Here is a 23247-nt window from a genome sequence, read left to right as displayed (position 1 = left end):
TACCGGTACAAGAATTTCTTTCTTAATGAAGAAAGAAAACCCCCAAAAATGTATTCGTCATATATATAGAAAATTAATCCATTTTAAAAACCAGTGATAGATACAGCTATCACTGGTTTTTAAAATTATATAAATAATAAATAAAGTCAATTTTTATAATAACATCTTGCCTTTGTATCACGTTAAAAACCTAAATTCCCTAACCGAGTACTTGATTTTATCGATAATGCATATCGACAGTTGTTACAACCACGGCTGTAAGTAACTTGTCAGTGTAGTTGCGGCATGTCATTACAATGTAATGACACAGAATGTGTCTATGTGTGTGTGTGTGTGTGTGTGGAAAATGTGTGCATGTGTGTAATTTCCCCCGCAAAAAATAACAGACAGTTTTGTAGTAAAAAATGCCATAGCTACTCCCCTACTGTGTTGCTCTATGGGTACGATAATATTTGACAACACTGCTTTATTATTACCAAATTAACAAAAAAATAGACCTTAACCACAAAGTTGGTACTCTGAAATATAGTAAACCTTGAACCCGGAGCTCAACCGTGTCTATGAAGTGACATCTCTTTACCTTATATACCTATTACCTACTCTTTGTATTGTATAATATAACCTAAGTTATAGAAAAAAGATACCTACCTAGTAGTAGTAGTAGTATTTAAAGTTTGTGAATGAATATTTCGCCATGACCTTAGACTTTCGAGATTTCGATAAGGATTCATCTGATGATAGCAGTATCAGCTCTGATGAAGAGTTTGAAAATAATGATGATAATATGTTGTTAAGTGGTAAGTTTGTTTTTTAAAAAGCCAATTTTAAAATTTTATTAACAGTTTGTTAGTTAAAGAACTTGTAATATTTGTAAAATATATGATATTAGTAATCATGCATTTGGCAAAGGCTTTCATATTAATTGTATATACCTACAAACACTACAAAAAGTTTCATTTTAATGTTATTTTTCTTTAGAAGTTAACGATACAGCGGGATGTTAATCTAAGTATTTTTTTTTTATGTGCAATTTATTCTCTTTTTATGTTTTAATACCATTTTTAACTTATAATGCTAAACTTCAGTAAGCAGGTTATTCTATCAACTGTTTTTAAATCATCATCATTTCAGCCTATCACAGTCCACTGCTAGACATAGACCTCCACAGATTCACGCCAATAATGGCGTGAACTCATGTGTTTTGCCCATAGTCACCACGCTGGATAGCGGGGTTGGTAACCGCAGAGCTGGCTTTGTCACACCGAAGACGCTGTTCTCCATTTTCGACTTGTGTATTTAAAAAGTAGCTGTTGCATGGCTATCCCCCCATCGGTCGGCTTTTTAAGTTCCAAGGTCGTAGTGGAACTGTGTTATCCTTTAGTCGCCTCTTACGACACCCAGGGGAAGAGAGGTGGTGGCTATATTCTTTACTACCGTAGCCACACAGCGAATACACCCAGGTTTTAAATACTTATTAATATTATCAGTGTTATTTAATATTTCAGAAGGAGAGGATGAGGAAGAGCAGCAAAATGATCAAACCAATCATCAGGATGGAAGCCATGACAACTCGGAAGATGAAGACGAAGTAGTTAAAGCTATTAAAGCAGAAAAAAATAAACTTCGAGACCACCCTCCGAGTATAAAATGTGATGACTTTATTGTAGACATTTCATTTCATCCTTCCAAAAATATAATAGCATTAGCAAATATAGTAGGTGATGTTATGCTTTATGAGTATAGCAATGATGAAACAAAACTTGTAAATACTCTGGAACTGCATACAAAAGCCTGTAGAGATGTGGAATTTGATAACGAAGGACTTGTTATGTTTACAACTGCAAAAGTAAGTTCTTTGTTTATATCTCTATATGGTAAATAAGTAGTGTTTGTTTATTTAAATGTATTATTAAGAGGATGTACAATGGCGGACTAAGCCCGTCAGAGGCCCGGGGCGGCAAAGCTAATTGAAGGCCTCCAGCTTTTTAAAATAATGTAGTTTTTTATGTTTATATTGTTAAAATCTGGCAAGTGAAATTTAAATTTAAATTAAATTATTTGGGCTAAATTATATATACCTACTGAACGGAAAGAATATGGGTGATGAAAAAAAATGAATCTTCTTCTTCTTCTTCTTTAATTTATGGCATGTCAGCGTCGCAACTATTCGTTGTGCAACATTCTGCCAGTGTCAAGTATGAGATTATGTAAATTACGGAGGAAACTAGTTTTTGATGCAAGAAAGAACAATTGTTTGGGTTTTGTTACCTGCAGACAAATATAACAAATATTTTAGTAATTATCAGGGAGTTATACATCTAGGGTAGGGTCTAAACATAATTCTACTCTACAAAATGTAATATAATTATTAATATCTAACCATGTAATATAATTATTTATTGCAATAAATAGCATACAGTCTTTGCCTCAAATTCATAAAAATTATAATTTAATGTTATTAATGTTAATAAATTTGGATAGGAGAAATACCAATTCGGGGTTGTTGTAAAAGTTTAGTAGAGAGGAAACATTCATAGGAAGAGGGATGTTCAATTCAGGAAGAAGATTGTATATAGTGAATGAGTTGTTACGACAGGCGAAGAAAATATGGTCGAGGGACCCCTCTTCAAACACTCGCACAGAGAGGAGTCTCTTATTCTAATTTTATTTAGAAAGACTGGGGTACAGCAATGGCCTAAACGAATTCTACATAAAATAGAGACAGATTTTTTATTCAATTTCTTGAACTTTGAAAACCATGGTTTTCTTGGAATAATGGGTTGGAATGAGGCATAAAATCTTCCTTTTATTTTGTTGGTCTTATCCCAGTCGTTCTGCCAAGATTGGTATGCTTGTCTCTGAGGAAGATTGAGGATATCGTAAGTTTGATACCTGTAGTTTTTATTGTCCACCTGATGGAAAGTAGCCTGCTTCGCAAGAGAATCCGCTACCTCATTACCTCTAATGCCTGAGTGTCCTGGGATCCAAACTAAAGTAATGTTTAGGCCTTTACTTGAACTTTTGAGTAGAGAGTTTCTAATATTTAAGATGATATCACTGTTTAATTTATTATAAATAGGGTTGATAATAATGGATTCCAGGGCACTTTTTGAGTCAGAAAAGATGACAGCGCTAGATATATTATGGCTCTCTATAAATAGACAAGCCTCTAATATACCCACACACTCACCAGTAAATACAGATGAATGGGGAGGACATTGAAATTGTAGGGCAATTTTCGAATTTTGGTAATAGACAGCTACACCTGTTTTTCCTAATTCTGTCAATTTGGATGCATCGGTAAAAAATAAGTGGCTGTTATTCCATCTAGTGGCTACCTCTGAAGTAAAAAGGATGTTATTATGGGGGGATTCTTTGGCGAAGCCAAGGTTGACTATCACGTTAGCTGAATATGTTATCACCTCATACGGAAATTCATGCCAACACAGTTTCGGAAATGTTTGGATAGGAGAGTCCTGTTCTACGTAGCGCAGTTTTTTTAAACTATTAATTAAAAGTGGAGTCTGTTTATGATGCCAATAGGAAGAGGTAAGGCAGAGGTTGTATAGACACTCAAGTTTCTTCTTAAGTGGATGATCGGAGCGAGCATTTACACGGAGTAAAAAACGATCAGACAAAAACTGAAAACGAATAAAGAGGGGTGGTTCACCGCACTCTACTTGCAGTGCATTAATGGGGGTAGATCTCATACACCCAAGGACACAACGAAGTGCCCTAGACTGTAAGGAATCTAAAGCTCTAAGAGAGGATTTATTTGATGGTTTTAGGAGGAAGGTGCCGTAGTCCAGGGCACTTCTGACTATGGCATGATATAAAAGTTTTTGAGTAAATGGGTGCGAACCCCAGGAGACTCCAGATAGCGCCTTTATTATGTTTAAGTTACGTTCTGATTTTTTAATTATGTGCTCTATGTGTTTGATCCCAGTTAGTTTAGAATCTAAAATTAAGCCCAAAAATTTTACCGAATCACAAACTGGGATAGATTGACCTTCAATCTTCAGACTTACTAGAGGTATATTTTTCTTCCTGCTGAATGTTACAACGTTACTCTTTGGAGCCGACAACTGAAGGCCCCTCTCTTCCAGCCAGAGTGATAGTGAGTCGAGGGAGATTTGTAATGACGATGAAGCTTGGGAGATTGAGGTCGAAGAAATGTATAAAACTAGATCATCTGCATATTGTAATATTTGGCAGTCAGGGTTAAGCGAGAGATGGAGAGAAGAAGTATAAAGATTGTACAGGATAGGACTGGCTGTGTGAACTTGGCACCCGACTTTGGAAAAAATGTTTTTTTTTGGATTCATTTAATAGATATTGGTTAGTAGTTGATAGTAGTGACAACAACTTTTTTTGTAGTTGTACAAAAAAAATTTTTTTGGCACCAAAAAATATTGCATCCCCCCACATTTAAAATAAAAAATTTTTTTTCTTCGATTCTTATAGAGGAACGTTGATAGATGATTGTAGTGCATTTTGTTTTGTTTTTAGTAAGCTAGAAAAAAAATAATTAAAAATATAAAAAATAATAAATTGCGAGCAATTATCGTCATGAATTTTACCTCTATAAAATCAATTTGAAAGCCTCAATAATTACAATTACAGGTTAATTGAACGATAATTTCCGTAGCGATTTATAGTCATCATTTTTTTAGTTTGTGATAAATTAATATAACATACTCGTAATATATAACAGTATCAGATGCAGTGAAAGTAAGAAAACCAGTGATTCAGTGCGAGCCAGTTACCGATGGATGGTCTTCGCAATTACTGCATACGTCTAAAATGATTGAGGGACCTCTATAGAGGTTTGAGTGAAAAGATTTTCGTTTGTAGTTGAGTAAAAATTACAGAAAATTGAAGTGAGAGCCGCGGAAGTACGAAAACTTCGACTTCGACTGATTCGATGCGAGCCAGTTACCGATGGATGATCTTCACAATTACTACAAACGTCATAAATCCTTGAGGGACCTCCAAAGAGGTTTGTAGTGAAAAGACTTTTGTTTGTAGTTGAATAAAACTTACTGAAAATTGAAGAGACAGCCGCGGAAGTACGAAAATATCGATTTCTACATGTTCCGTGTGAGCCATTACATATGGATGGTCTTTACGATTACTACAAACATCATAAATCATTGAGGGACCTCCAAAGAGGTTTGTAGTGAAAAAACTTTCGTTTGTAGTTAAATAGAACTTACAGAAAATTGAAGTTAAAACCGCGGAAGTACGAAAATTTCGACTTCCACTGATTCAGTGCGAGCCAGTTATCGATGGATGGTCTTCACAATTACTACAAACGTGTAAAATGATTGAGGAACCTTCAAAGAGGTTTGTAGTGAAGAAATTTTTGTTTGTAGTAGGATAAAAGTTAAAGCTATTTGAAATGAGAGCCGCGGAAGTGCGAAAATTTCGTCTTCGACTGATTCGGTGCGAGCCAATTACCGATGGATGGTATTTACGATTACTACAAACGTCATAAATCATTGAGGGACCTCCAAAGAGGTTTTTAATTTAAAGACTTTCTTTTGTAGTTGAATAGAACTTACAGAAAATTGAAGTTAAAACTGCGGAAGTACGAAAATTTCGACTTCCACTGATTCAGTGCGAGCCAGTTATCGATGGATGGTCTTCACAATTACTACAAACGTCATAAATCATTGAGGGACCTCCAAAGAGGTATGTAGTGAAAAAACTTTCGTTTGTAGTTAAATAGAACTTACAGAAAATTGAAGTGAGACCCGCGGGAGTACGAAAATATCGATTTTCTACATGTTCCGTGTGAGCCGTTACATATGGATGGTCTTTACGGTTACTACAAACGTCTTGAATGATTAAGGAGCCTCCAAAGAGGTATATAGTGAAAAGATTTTCGTTTGTAGTTAAATAGAACTTACAGAAAATTGAAGTTAAAACCGCGGAAGTACGAAAATTTCGACTTCGACTGATTCGATGCGAGCCAGTTACCGATGGATGATCTTCACAATTACTATAAACGTCTAAAATGATTGAGGGATCTCTTGAGATGTTTGTAGAAGAGATATTTTTGTTTGCAGTAGAATAAAAATTACAGAAAATCCGAATCCTAAGTAAACTGTACTAAACAATAAGACTCTCGTTATTATTTCCAATATATAATTCGAAGTCTTTTCATTGTAAGTTCTTAGTAATTGTGTACCCGTAAACAAAAAGAAAGACTTATATTTACACATACAAGAAAACACACCCACACACACACTCATACACACTCCCGTTAGTAATGTTTTCTTAAACATTATATTAAGTTTAGTTTATTTTAAATACATATTGAATATTTTTATTATGAAAATTTGTCGTACGGACACGACGACCTAAATAATACGGTTGTAATGATAATGGTCACTTTACAACTTTGTTTTTTTGGTATATATAATTGTGACTACAAATTTTGAAATTATTCATTTTTCATATTAATCAAAATAAATGCGTCTTGCAATGCGGCAAATGTGCCACATATTATTCTTGAGTCTTTAAAACATTTGCGGTTTATCGATGACAAAGACAGACTAGTACTGTAGAGTAGCGGTGTCTGGGACATTGCAACTATTGCAATAAACGCTAAGATGTCGAAAGATTATCTTTATTTATTTGTCGCAAAACAGGAACAATATTTAAAAAAAATCACGTTATGCGTATGCCTGGAATCTACCGAAAATGAGAGTAATGTTGAACTATTGACAACACTGTTGACGCTACATTAGTCTATCGGTGAAACAAATTGCTTGTTACCTACTTTACGCAAAGATACAAATATATCAAAAAGTGAATATAATAGAACTAGTATAAAGAAGTGAATAGTCCGCTCTCAAAAGACGTGTTGTACCGTTAAAGGAGCATGAATACGAGGTTCTTCTCGGATGGGCGGATACTCTCTACGAAATTTATGTTGAAATCTATTTTTTCGGACTTTCGCAACTCTCACGTTGATTTTCTAAACTTTTATTGTAGTACAAACGAAAATTTCTTCACTACAAACCTTTGTAATAATTGTGAAGATCATCCACCGGTAACTGGATCGCACCGAATCAGTCCAAGTCGAAGTTTTCGTACTCCCGCGGATCTCACTTCAATTTTCAGTAAGTTTTATTCAACTACAAACAAAAGTCTTTTCACTACAAACCTCTTTGGAGGTCCCTCAAGGATTTATGACGTTTGTAGTAATTGCGAAGATCATCCATCGGTAACTGGCTCGCATCGAATCAGTCGAAGTCGAAGTTTTCGTACTCCCGCGGATCTCACTTTAATTTTCTGTAAGTTTTATTCAACTACAAACGAAATTTTTTTCACTACATACCTCTTTGGAGGTTCCTTAATCATTTAAGACGTTTGTAGTAACCGTAAAGACCATCCATATGTAGTGGCTCACGCGGAATATGTAGAAATCGATATTTTCGTACTTCCTCGGCTGTCTCTTCAATTTTCAGTAAGTTTTATTCAACTACAAACCTCTTTGGAGGTCCCTCAATGATTTATGACGTTTGTAGTAATCGTAAAGACCATCCATATGTAGTGGCTCACGCGGAATATGTAGAAATCGATATTTTCGTACTTCCTCGCCGGTCTCTTCAATTTTCAGTAAGTTTTATTCAACTACAAACAAAAGTCTTGTCACTACAAACCTCTTTGGAGGTCCCTCAATGATTTATGACGTTTGTAGTAATTGTGAAGATCATCCATCGGTAACTGGCTCGCATCGAATCAGTCGACGTCGAAGTTTTCTTACTACCGCGGATCTCACTTCAATTTTCTGTAAGTTCTATTCAACTACAAACGAAAGTCTTTTAATTAAAAACCTCTTTGGAGGTCCCTCAGTGATTTATGACGTTTGTAGTAATTGTGAAGAACATCCATTGGTAACTGGCTCGCACTGAATCAGTGGAAGTCGAAGTTTTCGTACTTCCGCGGTTTTAACTTCAATTTTCTGTAAGTTCTATTCAACTACAAACGAAAGTCTTTTCGATACATACCTCTTTGGAGGCTCCTTAATCATTCAAGACGTATGTAGTAACCGTAAAGACCATCCATATGTAATGGCTCACACGGAACATGTAGAAATCGATATTTTCGTACGTCCGCGGCTGTCTCTTCAATTTTCAGTAAGTTTTATTCAACTACAAACAAAAGTCTTTTCACTACAAACCTCTTTGGAGGTCCCTCAAGGATTTATGACGTTTGTAGTAATTGTGAAGAACATCCATCGGTAACTGGCTTGCACTGAATCAGTGGAAGTCGAAATTTTCGTACTTCCGCGGTTTTAACTTCAATTTTCTGTAAGTTCTATTCAACTACAAACGAAAGTCTTTTCACTACATACCTCTTTGGAGGCTCCTTAATCATTCAAGACGTTTGTAGTAACCGTAAAGACCATCCATATGTAATGGCTCACACGGAACATGTAGAAATCGATATTTTCGTACGTCCGCGGCTGTCTCTTCAATTTTCAGTAAGTTTTATTCAACTACAAACAAAAGTCTTTTCACTACAAACCTCTTTGGAGGTCCCTCAAGGATTTATGACGTTTGTAGTAATTGTGAAGAACATCCATCGGTAACTGGCTTGCACTGAATCAGTGGAAGTCGAAATTTTCGTACTTCCGCGGTTTTAACTTCAATTTTCTGTAAGTTCTATTTGACTACAAACGAAAGTTTTTTCACTACAAACCTCTTTGGAGGTCCCTCAATGATTTATGACGTTTTTAGTAATCGTAAATACCATCCATCGGTAACTGGCTCGCACCGAATCAGTCGAAGTCGATGTTTTCGTACTCCCGCGGATCTCACTTCAATTTTCTGTAAGGTCTATTCAACTACAAACGAAAGTCTTTTAATTAAAAACCTCTTTGGAGGTCCCTCAATGATTTATGACGTTTGTAGTAATTGTGAAGATCATCCATCGGTAACTGGCTCGCACCGAATCAGTCGAAGTCGATGTTTTCGTACTCCCGCGGATCTCACTTCAATTTTCTGTAAGGTCTATTCAACTACAAACGAAAGTCTTTTAATTAAAAACCTCTTTGGAGGTCCCTCAATGATTTATGACGTTTGTAGTAATTGTGAAGATCATCGATCGGTAACTGGCTCGCACCGAATCAGTCGAAGTCGAAATTTTCGTACTCTCGCGGGTCTCACTTCAATTTTCTGTAAGTTCTATTTAACTACAGACGAAAGTTTTTCACTACAAACCTCTTTGGAGGTCCCTCAATGATTTATGACGTTTGTAGTAATCGTAGACCAACCATATGTAATGGCTCACACGGAACATGTAGAAATCGATATTTTCGTACTTACGCGGCTGTCTCTTCAATTTTCAGTAAGTTTTATTCAACTACAAACAAAAGTCTTTTCACTACAAACCTCTTTGGAGGTCCCTCAAGGATTTATGACGTTTGTAGTAATTGTGAAGATCATCCACCGGTAACTGGCTCGCATCGAATCAGTCGAAGTCGAAGTTTTCGTACTCCCGCGGATCTCACTTTAATTTTCTGTAAGTTCTATTTAACTACAAACGAAAGTTTTTTCACTACAAACCTCAGTGGAGGTCCCTCAATGATTTATGACGTTTGTAGTAATCGTAAAGACCATCCATATGTAATGGCTCACACGGAACATGTAGAAATCGATATTTTCGTACTTCCGCGGCTGTCTCTTCAATTTTCTGTAATTTTTACTCAACTACAAACGAAAATCTTTACACTCAAACCTCTATAGAGGTCCCTCAATCATTTTAGACGTATGCAGTAATTGTGAAGACCATCCATCGGTAACTGGCTCGCACTGAATCACTGGTTTTCTTACTTTCACTGCATCTGATACTGTTATATATTACGAGTATGTCACATAAATTTATCACAAACTAAAAAAATTATGACTATAAATCGCTACGGAAATTATCGTTCAATTAACCTGTAATTGTAATTGTTGAGGCTTTCAAATTTATTTTATAGAGGTAAAATTCATGACGATAATTGCTCGCAATTTATTATTTTTTATATTTTTAATTATTTTTTTTCTAGCTTACTAAAAACAAAACAAAATGCACTACAATCATCTATCAACGTTCCTCTATAAGAATCGAAGAAAAAAAAATTTTATTTTAAATGTGGGGGGATGCAATATTTTTTGGTGCCAAAAAAAATTTTTTTGTACAACTACAAAAAAAGTTGTTGTCACTACTATCAACTACTAACCAATATCTATTAAATGAATCCAAAAAAAAACATTTTTTCCAAAGTCGGGTGCCAAGTTCACACAGCCGATAGGACTGAGTACACAACCCTGAGGAAGGCCTTTCCATACAAGGCGTGTACCGAGGTTCTGACCCGGGACCCGTAGCATGACCTCTCTACACATTAAAATACTGCATAGTACCCGTACTATCTTTTCTGGGATACTCAGCTGTTGTAGCTTGTACCTGAGTACAGAAAGAGTCACGTTGTCGTATGCAGCCGTAATGTCAAGGAACGCGGCCAACACATATTCATTCCTGGAGAAAGCTATTCTGAGGTCAGTAACAAAAATGCCTAAACTGTCTGTAGTACATAGACCTTTTCGAAAACCAAACTGGGAGGAAGGAAGTAAACTGTTTTTTTCTACAAACCATTCCAGACGGTTTTTTAAAAGATGCTCGAATATTTTGGAAAAAGTAGACGAGAGAGCAATGGGGCGGTAGCTATCACTTATCTCAGGTGGTTTTCCGTGTTTTAAAATAGGGATTATTATTTGAGTTTTCCAATCATTAGGAATGTAATTAAAATCAAAAAAAGCATTAATTAAATTTAGAAAATATTTTAAAACAATTTTGCCGGCCTTTATCAGGAAAGAGTAAGGGAAACCGTCAACTCCCGGAGCTGAATCTTTGACACGAGAGAGGATAGATTGGAGCTCAAACATAGTGAAAGGGTGATCTATGGCATGCGATGATGTTAAAAAGGTATGATCTGTGTGAGAGAGATCATCGAGGTTTGGAGCAAATGGAGGAGCTATTTTATCAAAGAGATTTCCTGCTACAATTTCAGAAATGCCGGGTGAATTTCGATAAGAGAGACCGTGCCTAAATCTATTTATTTGATTCCAAACTATACTGGAGCTGGTATCTGGTGAAAGGGATGCACAGAATTGACGCCAACGGCGAGTCTTTTTCCTTCGGAAAACACGTCTTGTCTTGGCAGCAATTCTCTGATAGTTTATTAAATTGCTATCTGTCATATTTTGTTTATAATCCTTTTCTGCATTTTTCCTAGCTTTTATCATCTCTGTGCACTCCTTATCCCACCAGGGGGGAGATGGTATTTTACCGGTTGCTGAATTTTTCAAGGGAATATTTAAATCAGCCGAATCTGAAACAGCCTTACAAAACTCCTTGTAGCACACATTAAGATTTTCTGGAGTAATTTGAGGTAATGATCGAACTTTATTTTCCAACAGTTTTTTATACTTGACCCAGTTGGCGCCAGACATCCTATATTTTAGTAGGGGTGGAAGTGGAAGTTGGGGGTAACATCTTAACGGGTAACAAGTAATAATAGGATAGTGATCACTACCAAATGTACTATCTAGAATGTTCCACTGTAAAAGAGTTGCTAAATCGTTTGAACATATTGTTAGATCTACACAACTCTTCCTTTGTCCAGGAGGAGTCATTCTTGTAGGTCGGCCATCATTAAGGATACAGAGACCTAACTCCTCGAGCAATTCTCCTAGTTCACTGCCAAAGGAGTCGTTTGTGTCTGATCCCCACATACTATTATGACAATTGAAGTCTCCTAGGATTAATAGCGGAGGAGGAAAGAGCAAAAAGACATCGCGTAGAAAAGGAAGGATAGAAGAGTTTGGGTGGGGGAGGTATATAGAAAGAATACTTATATCTTTTATTTTTATACCAACAATATTTATGTCATTGCTATTGTGACCAGGGATGGTAAGATGAGTGGGTGTGAATTTATTATTAACAAGAATCATTGATCCTCCATAGCCATCTAATCGATCATCACGATATGATGAAAAACCCTGAAGAAAGAAGCGATGATCAGGTCTCAACCAAGTTTCTGTAATGCATATAATGGTGGGGCTGAGATTATTTGTGAGGTGGATAATTTCGTGTTTCTTGTTCTGGATGCTCCTAGCGTTCCACTGAAGAAACTTGAGTGGGTCCATTGTAACTATTTAGAATTGAGATGAGTTTGTTTGCTACGTGGTCTGTTATTGTAAGTTCATTTTTACTAAGAATATCTACTAATAATGTTAGAAGTAGGTTATTAATGTTAGAAGATTCAGTATCTATTGTAGAAGTATTATTTAATGCACATCCATTTTGTGATTCAGGCATATTAAATTCATTTAAGATATCTTGGTGCGCTTGTTTATCATAGCCCGGTGATAAAACAGGGCGTTGTTTACGGGTGGCTAAAACAGTTTTCTTAAATGAAGTTATAGGGATTGAGGGGGTTCTATGAGGTGGGTTTATATTTAAAGGGGAGGAACTATTTGTAGACTTTGCGATATCTGCATACGATCTGTATGATGGAGGGATAGTCTTGGATGCTTCCTCATAAGAAATATTTTTCTCTGCCATTATCAATTTAATATTTGATTGTCTTATGTATTCAGGACAACTCTTACTTATAGCAGTGTGTCCTCCTGAACAATAAAGACAAATAGGGTCATCTACTGTGCTCGGGCATCCCTCACCTGTGTGGTTTTTAGTACAATTATAACATCTTGGTTTTGACCTACACTGGGTTTTTGTATGTCCAAATCTACAGCAATTAAAACACTGGATAGTTGGGTATTTATAAAGTTCAACTTTTAGGGCCATATAGAAGCAGAGAACTCGGGTAGGTAGGGTCTGTCCGTCAAAAGTAAGAATCACAGATTGTGTTGGTTGCCACTCTGGAATGCCATTATTAATTACCTTTCTGTTGATCCTACGCACTTTTATAATTTTACGACATCCTTGTGGGACTTCCAGATTCTCTGCAATCTCTTCTATGGACCAGTCTACGGGTATTTCTCTTACGACACCCATTCGAGTGATGTTGTAGGTGGGGATGGAAGTCCTGTATCCGTTTTGTAATGCTAAGGGATGGTTCATAAATGAATTGGCATCTTGAGGGGTATTAAAAGTTACAGAGACTCTGTTACGGCCCACTCGTTTTAAGCCATCATTTGCTATACCTGGGAAGCGATGGGTTTTTAGGAATTGACCAAATTTTATTGGGTTTAAAGTAGTGTTAGCTGCTGGGTCACTTTCATTGCGAGACACATGTACTAAATAAGGAGGCTTGTCCATGTTGGAATAGTGGATTCTGTAATCATTTTGCTTAGCCTGCTTATTTGGTATTGTATCTTTAACAGACTCGAGAGGGCGTTTTTTGCCTACTGCGTTTTCAACTGCTGTAAAAGATGATAGTGGAGCGGATAGGATTGGGGTAAAATAAAAATCAGAGGCATTTTTGTCTGGCGGAACCGATGGATCAGGAGGATCGTTATCCTCCATGATTTAAAAAGAAAAAAAATAACATACGAAACAAAAAATAAACACTCACCAATATACCGCGACAACACAAAATATATACGTAAATCTAAACAACCAAAAACCAAACTGTAGACACAAGAAAATGCCAAGAAAGAAACAACGTTTGCTAGAACAAACCAGCCCGCTTGACACTTGAAAGCAGAATCAAAAAAAATGAATCGATTCACAAAAATAACATTATATAAAACTAGCTGACCCGGCGAACTTCGTATCGCCTAACACAAACTTTATCGTATGGTATTAAAGTTCAAATTGACTTTTAAGTATTATCACAAATCTTTTGTATGGGAGTATGGAAAACTGTTGTTTTTAGACTTTTTCAAGAAATTTAAATGTTTTTTTTTTTAATTTTTCTCTCCGCAAGAACCATCCTCGTACTTCAAGGAATATTTTAAAAAAAGAATTAGCGAAATCGGTCCAACCGTTCTCGAGTTTTGCGCTTAGCAACACATTCAGCGACTCATTTTTATATTATAGATAAATCAGTCCAATCAATATCATTTCAGCCTACCACAGTCCACTGCTAGACATAGACCTCCACAAATTCATGCCAAAAATGGTTTTGCCCATAGTCACCACACTGGATAGCGGGGTTGGTAACTGCAGGGCTGGCTTTGTCACACCGAAGACGCTGCTCTCCATTTTCGACTTGTGTATTTAAAAAGTAGCTGTTGCATGGCTTTCCCCCCATCGGTCGGCTTTCGAATTTCAATTTCACTTGCCAGATTTTAACAAAATAAACATAAAATGCTACATTTTTTTTAAAAGCTGGGGGCCTTAATTCAGCTTTGCCGCTCCGGGTCTCTAACGGGCTTAGTCTGCCATTGTACATCCTCTTAATAATACATTTAACTAAACAAACTTCAAAATTAAACACGCATGGTGATTACACTATTACTTAATTAAAACAGATAAACTCATCAGCTTTTTTTACATTATACATAATTATGTGTTATCATATAAATATTTTTTTTCTTGCATATTTTTATGTTACATGTATTGTTTCTGATTGTAACAATAAAGTGTATTGTATTGTATTTATCTCAGCAGGTGTAAATTTTTTCATATTTCATATATAACCAAATCTTGATTTTGTTAATTTATTGTAGGATAAAGCAATCATAGCAACAGATGTGGAAACTGGGAAGTTAAAGCAGTGTTTTGAAAATGCTCATGAAGACCCAATTTATAAATTATTAGCATTGGATTCTAATAAAGTTGTAACAGGTAAGTTTCAATTGTCGTTTTTTATTTATTTCTTTATTTATTTTATAGGTACATCCACAGAATACATACAAAACATTATATATGAATCATTACTACATTATTATCTAATATGTATCCCATTTTGGAATACACAACATTCCACCATATATAAATGTCATGAGGCAAGTATAATTAAGATAACATCACATAAAAAAATTTAAAGTAAAAAGCAAAAATCCTACTCATTAACTATAAAATTCATTTTAAACGATCAATAATCAAATTTATATTAAAAAAGTCAAAGGTAAGTCAAGAGAATATTAATAATCAAATATAACTAAAATTTAAATAATTATATCAACATATAAAAATACAAAAATTTCTATATGTTACTATTTAAAAAATCAAAAGGAAATAAAGTGTCATTGTAATACCATTGTCAAAATCATTATACACAAATTGTCTATCATGTCAAAAAAAGAAAAAAAAAAAACAAATTGATTATTATATGGGTTTATAGGACAAAGAGGAAAAAATATATCTAATTACAGCCCGCTATTGATTTCAGTATTTGATTTTTAAATTTACGTAAAGAATCGCTAAAAATGTCCACATCCGGCGCCCGGCTACAAAGCTCGCCATATTCCACGCAAATTCTGTTAATGGGGGTATGACGACCTAGATTGGTCCTATTACGAGAGCATTCAAAAATGTGAGAGAGAGGCTTGCGAGGACTATTATAGGGGACACATAGATTCACCCGAGACAGAATATCAGCAGAGTCCATGAATCCATTGATTACTTTATACAGGAACAGAAGGTCGAGCAGTTTGCGTCTGTCTCTTAACGTAATCAAGCCAAAGCGATCCAAGCGCTGATCATAGGAACTTCTATGAGAAATTCCTGGAGACGTAAAAGCCAGGTATCTAGTGAAAGCTCTCTGGATACCCTCTAGCCTCTGGGAATGCACAACATACGACGGGCTCCACACAACACTACCATACTCGAGGTGACTACGAACCAGACAATTGAATAAAAGTATCTTTGTGGATGGGAGTCGAAAATCTCCAGCATTTCTCTTGACAAAACCCAACATCCTAGCAGCTTTACACGTTTTAAATTAAAAAAGTTATTTTTAAGCCTTTATTAGCCAAGGAAATGTAGAACGTATATATTTATCAATATCACTTACCAATACAACTCTTATTATTTTTAGTTTTTGATTAATAATTGGTGAAAACAAAAAATGTGCAGGTTGGTCAGTTAAAAATGAAAATAAAGTAGGATAGTTCTTTTGTTTCATTTTTCCAAAAACTATACAACTATACATGAATATCAAAACTAAAGTTGTTACGATGCAACCTACAATTATTTAATTTGTTATCAGTTTGGTTTACTTATCCGCCACTGGATGGCATTATTTGTAGTAGTGAGGATATCTGCCTATAGATGGCGTTGGATGTCGATTAAATCGCGCTATCATTGTTTTAAACTATGTATATTAGTATACTGTTGAAGGCAAATGTAAAATCGTGGTAAACAATCCATACTGGCCGTTTCATTTTCCCGATCACCGGAGGCAACCAGTTCCTGGGAAAAGACGTGGGTTATAACAGGTGAAACATGTTACCTGTTATATCTGTTACTGTTATGGAAAAATAACATCCTGTTATTTAAGTTTATGCGGATAACGAATTTTGTTCTTGTAAATTGTAAACTGAACAACTCCCTTCATCAACCGACTTCCAAAAAAGGAGGAGGTTCTCTATTCGATTGTATTTTTTTTATGTATTACCTCAGAATTTTTCACTGGGTAGACCAACTTTGATGATTCACTCACTTTTTTATTAAGACACATTTTTAAGCCTAAATAGTTAAAAAATTTACACCTAAACCTAAGTCCTAACAAATAATAAGAACACTAGCAAATAATAGAACTAACTATACACTATTTTTAATCGAAATCTAAACTATATATACAATGAATATAAACACTAACTAACAACACTAACTATTGAACTAATTTAAAAAAACAAGAAATACAAGAATCTTAAAATTTCTTCTATCACTTCCAAAATTCAAAACGCTTTGTAATTCGTTCGATTATGAAATTTTAATAAAGAGGGAATTTCAAAGTTTAAACATTATCAATCATAATCACAACTGAATATCATTCTTATATTTTATCTCGTAAAGTTAAATTTACAAGGTTAATTTATTGACCAATCATGTTAAACCGGGATGAGCCAACGTTTTTTTTTTTTTTTTGATACACAGCATAATTTCAAACGAGTGACACATATTTTATTTAACAATGTTTAGCTATTAAAATACTAATATTTAAATAATAAAATTGGTTTTACAGTACTTGATTCATAAAATATTATTTATTAGTAACACACAATATGGCACTACAATTCTTACAATGTATCCGAATAAGAAGACAATGCATAACATGACCATATTTGAGAGTTAATTTTTCAATGAGATTTGTTCCCAGAATCTATCAACTATATTTTATAATGGGGTAATAAATACTAGGTGCTTCTCTTTTTGGTATGATATAGGCATTGTAGTGTAACTGAGAGGTAAACATGTGTATTGTGTAATAAAATACTAGGTGTTTCTCTATTTTGCAAGGCGCGATAAATGTTATTCGAGAAATAACAGACTGCAAATAACAGTTGCGGTACCAAATAACAATAGTATTTGGCATAAGTATTTGATATTTACGTATCTGTTATTTATGTTATTTTAGATAACAGTTATTTCAAATTCAGAATAACAGTTGTTATTTGTTACTTTCAAATACCTGTTATTTTTATCTGTTCCATTAAATACGCCTCACGCCTGGGAACGCAAGGATTGTACAAAAGTATAACATATTGTAGATAATGTAGTATTAAAGTATTTTGGCTTTATTCTAGGGGATGATAGCGGTACTGTAAAGCTCTGGGATATGAGAAAACAAAATGCTATATTCAGCCTAAAAATTGGTGAAGATTATATTTCAGATATGCTTACAAATGAAGCTCAAAAGTATTTAGTTTGTTCTGGTGGAGATGGTACTCTAACTTCCATTGATTTAAAAGGAAGGTAAGTAGTATTTGAAAGTTGTAGTATTTTATCAATAGTTGATTTCAACAAGTAAACAAATTTCTTTTATTGGAGTTTATATAAAGCCTTTTCAAATAATAAATGAGCGTAAAAGTGCAGCATGTTTTGGTTGACATTTAGAATAATTTGGCACGAATTTAAAGGCGAAAAGGAGTGAGGGCAGATGTGGCAGTCTCTCTCACCCCCCCCCCAACCCCATACCACGCGCAATACAAGGTAATGCACCATTCTTGAAAAAAAAGAAAACCCATAGACCTAACCTCAAAATTAACCGTTCATCAGCATAATTTCGTTCCGTGACGTCTCCGGCGCTTCGGAAGGCGAAGACCCTTCGCCCTTGCGTAACAAAATGCAGACACCCACGCCCGCCCGGTTGTCTGCGTTTTGTTACAGCGGGCAGGGCTGCCCTCCATCCGCGCCTCCAGCTTCTAAAGAATACTCTAGGGGTAGAGAAAACAAGACTACGTGGAGTAGACGTGGGTTATAACAGGTGAAACATGTTACCTGTTATATCTGTTACTGTTATGGAAAAATAACAGATATCAATACCTGTTATAAAATAACAGCCTGTTATTTAAGTTTATGCGGATAACGAATTTTGTTCTTGTAAATTGTAAACTGAACAATTCCCTTTATCAACCGACTTCCAAAAAAGGAGAAGGTTCTCAATTCGATTGTATTTTTTTAATGTATTACCTCAGAACTTTTCACTGTTTAGACCAATTTCGGTGATTCACTTACTTTTTTATTGAAAGACATTTTTATGACTAAATAGTTAAAAGTTTTACACCTAAACCTAAGTCCTAACAAATAATAAGAAAACAAACTAACTATACACTGTTTTTAATCGAAATCTAAACTATATATACTTTAAATTCGTGCCAAATGATTCTAAATCCAACCCCTGGTTTTGTACAGTTACTGAGAGCCAAAAGACTACCTGCCAAGATTGCTTTCATTTTTTTTCTTTCTTCTATTTAAGTCAACGATAAATTTTGCTAGCAGTCAAATGAAAATCAAATATAACTTTATTTGAATATGCTTCAAGTGTGTTCAATTCTCAATTTACAAATTAACATTTTAAGGGCGGAGTTCACAGACTATCATTTAACCAATGTTTGAGTAATCAGCCGATGAATTCCTAAACATCGGTTATGCACCCGGTAAAGTATTCACTGTTCACCACGAATATTTTAACCGTGGTTACTAAATCAGGCAATCACCATACACTCAGAGTATTTGAACCACTAATGAATAAATGCTATAAGACTACTCATTAGGGAAGTTACATAGTTTTATTTAATCGACACGAGTTTTAGTGCCATCTATAGTTAGTAGCATAAAATAAAACGCTTTCAACTTGAGAAGTTCGAGAACGCATTGGAAACTGTTACGTTAGCATGTAGTGTCCTATTTGGATGGGTAGGTAATAACGGCACGGCGCTGTTATTGTCATTTTTTTTTTTTTTTATTATTTCTTTGCACGTGCTAACATTCTCTGTGTTGATTATTATTTTGTTCTGTTGTGAGTGTTTTATTTTTAAATTACGGTTTACTTGAAAAATGGCAGCTTTAAAAAAGAGAACAAACGATTTTTCAAGCGACGATTTTGACAAACGGAATCTAGTTTTAAATGAGGAATAATTGTATTCTTCGTAATAATTACGACGCATTTGAACAGGTACTCTAGGTCTCCTTGTGCCTAGTGTGCCTAGGTCGTCTCTATATTTTCTACATATTCAAGAAGGCCTAAAGTCTTGATAGTTATCAATTAATACATCGAAATTGAACACTGACTGCGTGTTTATCTCTTACAAAAAACTTTCAACGAATATCGTAATGTTGTAACTGTTGTAAAGTCACAGCAGAATCTGTTGAGCAGATGTCCGAATATGGCACTGATGAACGGTTAAACAATGCTGTAGAGCTCGGTTAAAGTAATCGGCTGTTTAAGGGCTGTAAACACTGGTTAACGTGTGGTGAACAGTAAAAATGATTTAATCAGTTGTTTAACTCATTAAAAAACAGCCGCTTTAAAAGTCGGTGAACTCCGCCCTAATTATAAGCATCACTAAATCCACACATTTTTATCATTTATATAATCCTGCACTGAATTTTTAATACAATGTTTAAATTTATTTTCTTGGCAGTGCTATCTAAACTCAATAGTTTTACTAATTATCGTGCCGTGGAAGAATCTTGCATATTATGATAGCTTCCAATTCAATATGTTTATTTTCTGTGAGATTGGTTGACTGGTATGGATAAATAAAAATGCTCTAAATAACTTTTCTGAGCAGTTGGTTTTAGTTTTATAAACTAGTGGTCGCCCAGACGTCGAAATTCGACCAAAATTAAAAATTTAAATATAAGTAAACCAAAAAATTATGAAAATAAAGAACCTTTTTTAAAAATTTTTAATTTGACTACAGACTTGACAATCAACAAAAAGAGATGAGCATGTGTGTGTCAAATGGATGGTAGTGTGTGTAATGTTTTTTTATTTTATTAATTTAATATATTTTTATGCATAATTTTTAAAAAATTTTAAGCATTCTGCACTTTCCTCTATATAAACTATAATTGTGGGAAATTTCATACTCCTATATAAGAGATACTAAGTTTTTTTCTTCACGTATAGATATATATAAATTTCATTTAAACATAAACTTAATTAAAATTTTATTTTTTAGTAAAATATATACTTCGTCTGAGCAGTATGAAACAGAGTTAACCTGTATGGGGTTATTCCGATCAGAGACAAAATTACTAGTTGGTTCATCAGTAGGCAAATTATATTTGTTTAATTGGAAGGAATTTGGACTACATAGTGATGAATATGTTGGACAGAAACATTCTATCCAGTGCATGATACCCATTACACAAAATATTGTCGTATCATCTGGAGAAGATGGCATATTAAGAGCAGCACATATGTTTCCACAAAGACAACTTGGAATTGTGGGTCAACATAGTTTACCAGTGGAAGCCCTTGATATCAGTCATGATGGACAATACATTGCATCTTGTTCACACAATAATGATGTTAAATTTTGGAACATTTCGTATTTTGAATCAATTGACAGCCTTATCGACGTAAACCATAAACAAAATAAAAAGAAGGATATGATGAATAATTTACCGTCAAGTAGTATAAAAAATGCTTCAGATTTTTTTTCTGGTTTAGCATAAGTTGTATGCAATTATTAATAAAAATACTTTTTTAAAATACATTTTTTATTCAACAAACCTATTTTTACAGTACAAAAAATTGTATATCTATAATCTATAATATATATAAAAGCGAAAGGTCACTCACTCATCACGAAATCTCCGAAACTATAACAGCTACAAACTTGAAATTTGGCACGTAGGTTCGTTATAGGCATAGACATTCGCTAAGAACGGATTTTATGAAACTCGACCCCTAAGGGGATAAAACGGGAGTTGGAAGTTTGTATGAAAGTCCTATGTTTTTTAAGTAAGATAGGAGGAGGAGTAGGATGCTCGAAATTTAAAATGTATGTTCTATAGATGGTGAGGAGGTGTCCAAATAATGCATCGTAATCTATATATATAAAAGAGAAAGGTCACTAACTCACTCATCTCGAGAACTCAAAAACCGCTGGATGGTCCATTCATCTAGGATGAACAAAGATGAAATTTGGCAGGGAGGTAGATTATAGTTAGTAGACGTCCGCTAAGAACGGATTTTGCGATATTCCACCGCTAAGGGGGTTTAATTGGGTATGAAACATATACAGCAGCTATAAGTTCGCCTGATAGGTTATTTATACTGCAGCCTGAAAATAAAACTAAAAATGTGGTGTATAGAGAGGTTTTATAAAAATGACTATTAAATTATACTAAATTGTGCCTTGCAAAAAGTTACTCAGTGTGATAAGCATTTCAAGTGACTGAAATGAAAAAATAATTTGCGTTAAACATCTTAATAGTAATGCATGTCTTTATAACCAAGCGGACGTAGTCGCGGGCAACAATTAGTGTATTATAAAACCAAGTCCCCAAAAGTGTATGTGATCGATTCCCTCAAAATCTACTGAACGGATTTTTATGCGGTTTCACCAATGGGGAGATGGCTTCAAGGGGAAGGTTTACGGATCGGCTAAGCCGATTTCGATGAGAGTTTCACTGGAAGTTTGCCGGGAAAACTTTGTGACACACTGATTTCAACGCGGGCGAAGCCGCGGGCACAGCTAGTAGTATACTAAAATTCAAATCGTTTAGATAACGTAGCTGTAGGAATGAAGCTATAGTGAACGAATAAAATAAAGATTTTGGATACACTGTTACTGCACTGCAAACTGACTGTTTAGACTCATGTCTCAAACATTTATGCCCACGCTTTCGAATATTAAATAGAAAACAGCTGAAAATATTTGTAGGCAATTATCTCACGGGATTATTTACTGTTACAAGTCGTTTAGCTATTGCGTTATCGATTATTTCGGTAATATGTTTGTAAACGTTAGAAGACGCTGTGAAGAAAAGTGTGCCAATTTATGTTTTTAAGGCCAGTCACATCACATCACAGTCCATCAATATTGATGCTAAAAATCTACTTATATTTATTTTTATCATTGCTTATCGATATATATTTTTTATCCCGAAATTCCGCTTAAGAAAATACAAGAATTAAATTAAATTCTCCCATTAGAATTGGAATCCTGTGTAGGAGGTCCAAAAAAAAAAAAAAAAACAAATAAAAGAAGAAACGTGTTAACGCCTTGCAAGTGTGTGTCACACACACATTTGCATACGTCGACCGATTCATCGGGCGCGCCCGCTGCGGCGACCCGCTCACTTCATTATCGTTGACGATTGTACAAGCACACATTTATGTACCTTATTTTTACTTACGTATTAAATTGTATTAATGTTGAAATTGAGTTTAAATACTACCGCAAGCGAGCACCCACCAACGCAGACGACCAATTCCATACATTTTGGTCCTTCGAGCCGGATGCTTTAAAGAAAAAATCAGTGCATATTCATAAAGATTTGGAATAAAGGAAACGAGCGAATCGACGTGGCGTGTTCGCAACGGAAAGTTACCTATGCTGGATTGGATACGACCTTGCACCTACCTTGAAATTTGAAGTGCATAATATAGTAAGGATATCGGGTGGCGTTATTGTAAGTTCGTTCCAATTATTTCCCTATTAATAACTATTATTTCATATATTTTTTAAATCACTTATTTAATCAAAAGTTCTTATTCATTTAATTTCCGAATTATTTAAATCTACACCAGTAGATACTTAAGGTATTAATCGTCACGTTTCTTACCCTTTGGGGATGAGCAGACATAAAAAA

The 23247-nt window shown here is 34.8% G+C and overlaps 1 protein-coding gene across 1 annotated transcript; it reads left to right on the top strand.

Annotated features, from left to right (window-relative positions):
* The first annotated feature begins 566 nt into the window (after positions 1 to 566).
* Positions 567 to 21139, top strand: LOC123669424 (WD repeat-containing protein 55 homolog). The gene is made up of 5 exons (XM_045603029.1): positions 567 to 797; positions 1506 to 1846; positions 14697 to 14814; positions 17721 to 17889; positions 20604 to 21139. The coding sequence occupies exons 1-5, from the start codon at positions 695 to 697 to the stop codon at positions 21100 to 21102; spliced, it is 1230 nt and encodes a 409-aa protein (XP_045458985.1). The 5' UTR covers positions 567 to 694; the 3' UTR covers positions 21103 to 21139.
* The last annotated feature ends 2108 nt before the right edge of the window (positions 21140 to 23247 follow it).

This window comes from Melitaea cinxia, chromosome 3 (genome assembly GCF_905220565.1).
Source record: "Melitaea cinxia chromosome 3, ilMelCinx1.1, whole genome shotgun sequence".
Taxonomy (NCBI): domain Eukaryota; kingdom Metazoa; phylum Arthropoda; class Insecta; order Lepidoptera; family Nymphalidae; genus Melitaea; species Melitaea cinxia.
Note: the sequence above shows the minus strand (reverse complement) of the source record. Positions and strands in the feature narration are given on the sequence as shown.

What these genes read in the sequence shown, in the direction of transcription:
- LOC123669424 (XM_045603029.1), top strand. Translation starts at nt 695, where the DNA reads ATGACCTTAGACTTTCGAGATTTCGATAAGGATTCATCTGATGATAGC. An exon ending in TGATAATATGTTGTTAAGTG is followed by an intron (nt 798 to 1,505) that starts GTAAGTTTGTTT and finishes TTAATATTTCAG; the next exon opens with AAGGAGAGGATGAGGAAGAG. An exon ending in TTCTAATAAAGTTGTAACAG is followed by an intron (nt 14,815 to 17,720) that starts GTAAGTTTCAAT and finishes GCTTTATTCTAG; the next exon opens with GGGATGATAGCGGTACTGTA.